Source organism: Labeo rohita, chromosome 17 (genome assembly GCF_022985175.1).
Source record: "Labeo rohita strain BAU-BD-2019 chromosome 17, IGBB_LRoh.1.0, whole genome shotgun sequence".
Classification (NCBI taxonomy): domain Eukaryota; kingdom Metazoa; phylum Chordata; class Actinopteri; order Cypriniformes; family Cyprinidae; genus Labeo; species Labeo rohita.
Genome location: NC_066885.1, coordinates 27,908,697 through 27,915,773, shown reverse-complemented (window position 1 = coordinate 27,915,773; position 7,077 = coordinate 27,908,697). Strand labels below are relative to the sequence as shown.

The window sequence follows — 7,077 nt, the reverse complement described above, 5'->3', positions numbered from 1 at the left end:
GGGCATATGTTCTGGGAGTTGTAGTAAGTCGTTAACGTGTAACATCTCACGCAACGTCTTCGTGTGATGTTCACGAAGATCTTTTCATTCGCGACAGAGGAGTTTGGATTAAGTTTGCAGATATTAAAACACGAACTCTGGAATGATTCGTTTTGCGGTACCACTTAAGTTTCACAGTAGTGAAAAAACTACGTTTCCCATAATCCTCTGCATGACGTATATCAGTGTTGACATTGCGTACGTGTGAATCAGATGCCTGTATATGGAGTAGTCATGGCTAGAAATGACTTGATCCTAACGGTATTCTTAAGGCTGCGCTTAAGCTTTTACACATGGTGTCGATTTTGACGGTGTAAATAAGAAGGGCATCTCTAAAACAGGATCTGGACGTGATATCGCAGAAGGAGCGAGGCGCGTAAAAAAAATTGGCGCGTTAAGTTGAATGTCAAGTTGACGCTGGACACTTGCGTTATGATGCCACGAGACAACATGACTTCCACTGTCCAGAAAATCGCCAAACAGGCCCTTACGACTTTCCGAAACCCCTCGGTTGTCGGAGAACACAATAAAGTGTTTTTGGAGAATCTGAGCAAGCTGAAAAGCCTCATGGCGGAGGTCAGAGCGGCGGATTTGAGGATCGCACCCCGGACCATCGAGGGCGCCCCGATGCCGTCCCAGCGCATCGCGCCTCCCGTGACATACATGCACATTTACGAGACCGACACGTTCAGCATGGGGGTGTTTTTATTAAAAACGGGCGCTTCGATACCCTTGCATGATCATCCGGGGATGTACGGCATACTCAAGGTGATTTACGGCAAGGTGCGAATCAGCTGTTTCGACAGGTTGGATAAGCCTAGAGATGGTGCCAGCGGCGTGCAGTTCAACCCTCCGCTGATGCCCTTCCAGAGGAGCTCACTTCGGCCTTCGATGCTGAGGTCGGTGGGGGAGTACACGGAGGAGAACGGCCTGTGTGTGCTGTCACCCCAAAAAGACAATATCCACCAGATAGACGCTGTTGACGGACCCACCGCTTTCCTTGACATATTATCACCGCCGTATGATCCAGATGAAGGGAGGGACTGTCATTATTATAAAGTTTTGCATGCGCATTCAGAGGCTGCAGACAGAAAGAGCGAAGCTCAGGAACAGGGTGACCTGTGGCTTATGGAAATACCACAGCCTAGTGAATTCTGGTGTGGTGGTGAACCCTACCCAGGGCCTAAAGTGTCCCTCTGAAGGATCTGACTGTAAACTGGCTGCCTTGTTTTTTTCCTTATGATTTGAAATACCTAAGCACTTATCACGGCTGCTGTCTTTAACTTTTTATCGTCTTTTGGCTATTATTTTGTACATGCGTCCATACATTTCCAATGTTTGCATGCAAACTGTTCTGATTTTGTGTACAGGTTCAACAAAAGAACTAGTCCCTGTTCATTCTTTGTTGCCTGGATTCACTCTGTATAGCATGTGATAAATATTTAAATACTTGTGGCAGATGTGAGATTTGGTTTAACAAAGGCTTCTATCAGAGCAGAAATCTGCTCATCATGTTTCCGTTGATATATTGTGTTAATAATGCATTAAGTTATCAGAACACTGAAATGTTCAGCAACAAACTTGACAAATTGGCCGTGTAACACTGGATACCTATTTGAACACTCCTGGTAATTATGACAATAAAGCACTTGGCTAGGATGTCAATTTAACTAATGAAAGTGAATAAGACTGTTGAAATATGAACAATGTGATGTGAATTTTGCATAAAACATTAAAGTTCTGATTTGCCTTAGACTTCAGCTAATAAAAGATGCAGTAGAAAGTGATCTTGTTGCTTACTTAAATACATTTTAGATTCTTTACAGCCAACATCGACTACAGTTCAAAGGTCTTTTATGCTCACCAAGGCTGCTTCTTATCAAAAATATACAGTAAAAACAGTGACAGTGAAATATTACAATTTCAAATAATAGTTTTCTGTTTTAACATACGTTAACATGTAACTTATTCCCGAAGCTGACTTTGACTAATTTGTCAGTGTCACCTGATTCTTCAGAAATGATTTCAATATGTGACCCTGGACCACAAAACCAGTCTTAAGTAGCACTGGTATATTTGTAGCAATAGCCAACAATATGTTTTTTTATGCCAAAAATCATTAGGATATTAAGTAAAGATCATGTTCCATGAAAATATTTTGTACATTTTCTACTGTAAATATATCAAAACTTAATTTTTGATTAGTAATATGCATCGCTAAGAACTTCATTTGGACAACTTTCTCCCCTCAGAGAATAAACTATACATCAGTGGAAAGCTTATTTATTCAGCTTTGTGGTCCAGGGTCACATATGCGGATAATAATTATAATTATCAGTGCTGCTTATTCCATAGTATTTTTGCAGAATTTAAGTTCAAAAGAACTTTTTTTTTAAATCGAAATCTGTTCTGGCATTATGAATGTCTTAATGTCAATTTAATGCGTCTTTGTTGAACAGAAGTACCATTTCTTTCACACATAATAGAATTAACCTTTTGAACGGTAGTGTATATTTTTCGTGCAACCTTATTAGCCGCAGTCAGTAGTTTGGCAAATTGCGACCTCTGGTGTTATAACTCTGTAATGCCATACAGCATTTAGAATCTCAACAAATGCACCTTGCGTTTATCATTATTTTATTAAGACACATAACAGTAACAATGTCAATAAAAAGACTCAGTGTAAACACTATATCTCAGAACAACTGCAATTCGCACCACATGAAATATTCTGTGATACGGACGTTGTCTAGTTACTACAACAAACCACATTCAACACTTAAATCATAAGCTGCCTTTGTTTGTGCGCACACAAAGTCTCAGGTTTAAATGGGCCGAACTAGTCAGTTCACATCGCTGTACCGTCGGCACTCGAGCTGTGAGAAGGCGCGGAGCCCTTTTTATCTTTCTGTCTCTGGTGGATTTTTGTGTGCCTCCTTCGCTCGTCGCTCCTGGCGAACTTTCTGCCGCAGAAGTCACAGGAGAAGGGCTTCTCGCCCGTGTGTGTGCGTATGTGAGTCGTGAGGTGGTCGCTCCGGCTGAAGCTGCGCATACAGATGCGGCACTGAAACGGCTTGTGGCCGGTGTGGATGCGAACGTGGCGCGTCAGCTCATCCGAGCGCGAAAACCTCCGGTCGCATCCCTCAGCCGGGCAGGGATACGGCCGCTCATGGACCGGCGTCTTGCACGGCCGGTTCGGGTACTTCCGAGGCCGCACGATTGGCCTGAGTGGGACGTTTTGCGGACTGGTGCAGTCCATAGCCGCCCTTGGCCCGTCTACGGGACAAGCCAGTGTAAAATGTCTTATGGTGTTCAAGGGAGTCAAAGGTGGAGGGACTCTAATAGACTCCAGTGAGCACGAAAATGGTTTAATGTCCTGAAAAACAGCCATGTTGTCCCTTTGGCTATTGCTGGTCTGATAGAACCCACCATAATCGGGAATAATAGAGAAAAGCGTCCCGTCTATGCTTGACTTTGGAGTTGAATAAGACGGAGTGGCGTATGTTATAGGACACGTCGTGGTCGACAGGTAAGCCGAGGGGTCCTGGTACCCATCGGCACTACAGGTGTACGGGGGCGGCCCTGTGTACATATGCTCCATGTTGGCAAGAGTCTGGCCTATTTTGGAGCAGTCTGGCTCTGAGGGGGAGCCTGTGGAGAATGATCCCGGCGAAGGTGGCCTGTCTTGCACCCCTGCGCTGACAAAGTTGATTATTCCCTCGTGATTCCAACTTCCCTGCGCGTCGATGGAAATTTTCCCTGTGTAGGCGACAGGCGCACTGTGTGGAGAAAACTTGCTCAGGTCTGGTAGTTCAAGGCCCCGTTTTTCCACGCCAAAGCTGTCGGTGCTCAAGCCACCTGTAAGAGTGAAAGCAAGACGTTACTGTTGAGCAATTGCGTGTTTTCACTAAATCGCGCATTCGGCACGTGTTACCAGGAATATTCAGTGAGCTATTTGTTTTCAAAAGATGGTATGTAGGTGGCAAAATATATGCGGGTATCTCTTGATATTCTGGTTGGACCAAATGTAAGATCGCAGTTAAATATTTTAGTCTAATAGCCTGCTGAATGTCCTTCCTCTTAATGAGCCGGAGATGAGATATAAATAGCATATTTAAAGTTGTTTACGAAGATCATAAGGAAATCGTTTTACCTCGGAAAATCAGCGTTATGTATGGACGCGCGTACGTTTTAGTAAAGAGTATTTCCACACTTTTCAGCTTTTGTGACAACATGCCCCGACAGACTACACTCTTAAAAATAAGGCTCCAAAGCGGTGTTTTTGCTTTGATGTTATAGAAGAACCGTTTTTGGTTCCACAAAGAACCTTTCAGTGAACAGTTCTTAAAAGAACCATTTTAAAAATCTATAGAACCTTTTTCCACTATAAAGAACTTTTTCTAAATTTGAAATGTTCCATGGATGTTCCAGGTTCTGAATGGAACCATCGATGCCAATAAAGAAGCTTTATTTTTAAGAGCGTATACGCTTTTACCGCAATAAAACACGAACAGGTGCATTTAATAAAAACAACGAAAAAGTACAAACTAACGTGCAAAACTTTTTTAGACAACATAAATGCAAATGAATAAATCGTTAAAATGTACTAAAAGGCAGTTAGAAAACAAAAGTTGTGTATATTTGTTTACCTAACAACTATTACATAGGACGACTGGAGCTAAAATTATTCTAATTCACCATAGCTTTAGTTTCAAAAACAATTACAGGACACACTAAACGACATCCTCTGCGAATATGACTTTAATTACTGTAAGCATCCTAATATTTTCTTACCTCCCGACGCGTCACTGAACTGGTCAGAACAAACCCCCACATCCACATGAGAGAAGCCAGTCGGCACTGATGTGGGGATCTCATCCAGAGAGTAGCCGTGTGACGGCAGACAGCGCATCAAATCACTGAGCGACGCGTTAATTTTATCCCTGGTACTAGTTGTCGCTGTCATTTTGATCCTCGGTGTTGTTTGTAAAAAGAAGCTGAATTTTATTAAGTTGTTCTCAGAGCTTTTATGATCTAGTTGATGTGTAGATATGTTCACTTAAGTGCTGTCATCATAAACGCCCGCATCGGTCTGTTAGAGCTCATCAGCTCCCTTCATATGTGCCGCCGCAATAAGTGAAACTTTATGTCGTAGTATGCATTTAAGAAGCTCCTGTCAATGCCCCATGACGTCACTGACCATACAAGGACAGAAAAAACGGGTTGGGCTTTTTTTTTTTTTTTTTTTTTTTTTTTTTGCTTTTGGCCATGTGACGACACGAGCTCGCTGTTTAGACTGATCTCTGACTCTCACATAACTTTAATTTGTTGTTAATGATTTGTTGTGCAATTATTGATATTATGTCGAATTAGATTTGCGCTCTGTGAAACACTTAGATGCTTTTTCACTATTATTGACTTTTGGTGTTATGTTATTATCAGGAATTCCGGTTAAGTCGCATGCCATAAATGGATATTATCCGGTAACCTCGAACACGCCCTTTTTGACTTATATGGGATGTATCCGGGAAACTCGACACGGAAAAAAACGAGCCACGCCGAGTTCACGTCCCACAGAGGAACCGTAATAAAACTAAATTCAGGAAAGTGATATTTGAATGTGTTGGAAAGTTATTCTAGTTTCTAGAGAGTTAAGGAAACATATTTATTAATACAGGCCACAGAACGTTTATTTTCCTCGGTAACAAGATCATTGCGATTAAACATCTTGATTACTGAAAATAGACTTTAGTTAGGCTGTATTTTTCACACTGTAAGTTACAGAAACAGTACTGGCAGATCATTACTGGAACATTATCTATTAACTTTATGGACATTTCTTTTAACTCTAAAACTCTAAAAGGCAACGAAGTGTAAATTCAAAATACAAAACACCTGTCAAATAAATAAATACCGAAAATTCCAACAAATTAATACAGTAGACTGTGCCCGTTTTTAAAGTGTAGGTTGTAGGAGTTGCAAACAGTTTAATATTTAACTATATTTTACACTTTCACAGCATTGTGAAGTATTTCAAACATGTCAAAGTAGTTTTAGAAGCCATTTAACAAAATACACTAAGTACAGCAAAAACAGTACAATTCTGAAATATTTTCAGTATTTAAAAAAAACTGTTTTCTATTTGAATATATTTTTAAAAAGCTGATTTTTTTGCATCGTTACTCCAGTCACATGATCCTTCAGAAATCATTCTAATATTCTGATTTGCTGCTCAAAAAAACAAAAAAAATAATAATAATAATAATAATATGTTGAAAACAGCTAAGTAGATTTTTTCAGGTTTGTTTGATTATATGGACCGTTCAGAAGAACTGCATTTATCTGAAATAGAAATCTTTTGTAACATTATAAATGTCTTTATCTTCTCTTTTGATCAATTTAAAGCATTCCTGCAAAATAAAAGTATACATTTCTATAATTTCTTTACAAAAAAAAAATACTGACTCCAAGCTTTTGAATGGTGTAGTGTATAATGTTACGAAAGCTTCAAATAATCCTGAAAACTGTTTTAAATATTGATAATAATAATAAATGTTTCTTGAACAGCAAATCAGCATATCAGAATGATTCTGAAAGATCATGTGACACTGAAGACTGGAGTAATCATGCAGAAAATACAGCTTTGATCACAGGAATTAATTACATTTTAAAACATTTTAAAATAGAGAGCAGTTATTTTAAATAGTAAAAATATTTCACAATTTTACTGTAAAGAAGAGACTTCTTTAGAAAAACATTACTGTCCAAAAACTTTTGACTGGTAGTGTATTATATATGTAGCATACGATATATTTAAAATATAGCCGTCTGTTGTATGGTCTTATTCTCGTATGTTCTCCCTCAGTATGACTGACACATGTGAGGCCGTTGTCGGCTCTTCATCATCATCTCTCTCGTCACTTTTTGTTTTTCTGCCACCATGTTCTATTTTCATCCGTGGCAGCATGAGCAACAGAGCGTTTGCTGTATGTGCGACTGAGGCCTAATTCATAGCCACCCACACTATGGAACAGCCCC

General features: G+C 40.0%; 2 protein-coding genes across 2 annotated transcripts; one reads left to right on the top strand and one right to left on the bottom strand.

Annotated features, from left to right (window-relative positions):
- The first annotated feature begins 229 nt into the window (after positions 1-229).
- adob (2-aminoethanethiol (cysteamine) dioxygenase b) lies at positions 230-1,826 on the top strand. Its single transcript, XM_051134247.1, has one exon. It carries the CDS (start codon positions 472-474, stop codon positions 1,237-1,239), a length of 768 nt encoding a protein of 255 aa, XP_050990204.1. The 5' UTR covers positions 230-471; the 3' UTR covers positions 1,240-1,826.
- Positions 1,827-2,886: 1,060 nt separating this feature from the next.
- Positions 2,887-5,174, bottom strand: egr2a (early growth response 2a). The gene is made up of 2 exons (XM_051132620.1): positions 4,834-5,174; positions 2,887-3,897 (listed from the first exon to the last, which is right to left on the bottom strand). The coding sequence occupies exons 1-2, from the start codon at positions 5,003-5,005 to the stop codon at positions 2,888-2,890; spliced, it is 1,182 nt and encodes a 393-aa protein (XP_050988577.1). The 5' UTR covers positions 5,006-5,174; the 3' UTR covers position 2,887.
- Between the last annotated feature and the right edge of the window lie 1,903 nt (positions 5,175-7,077).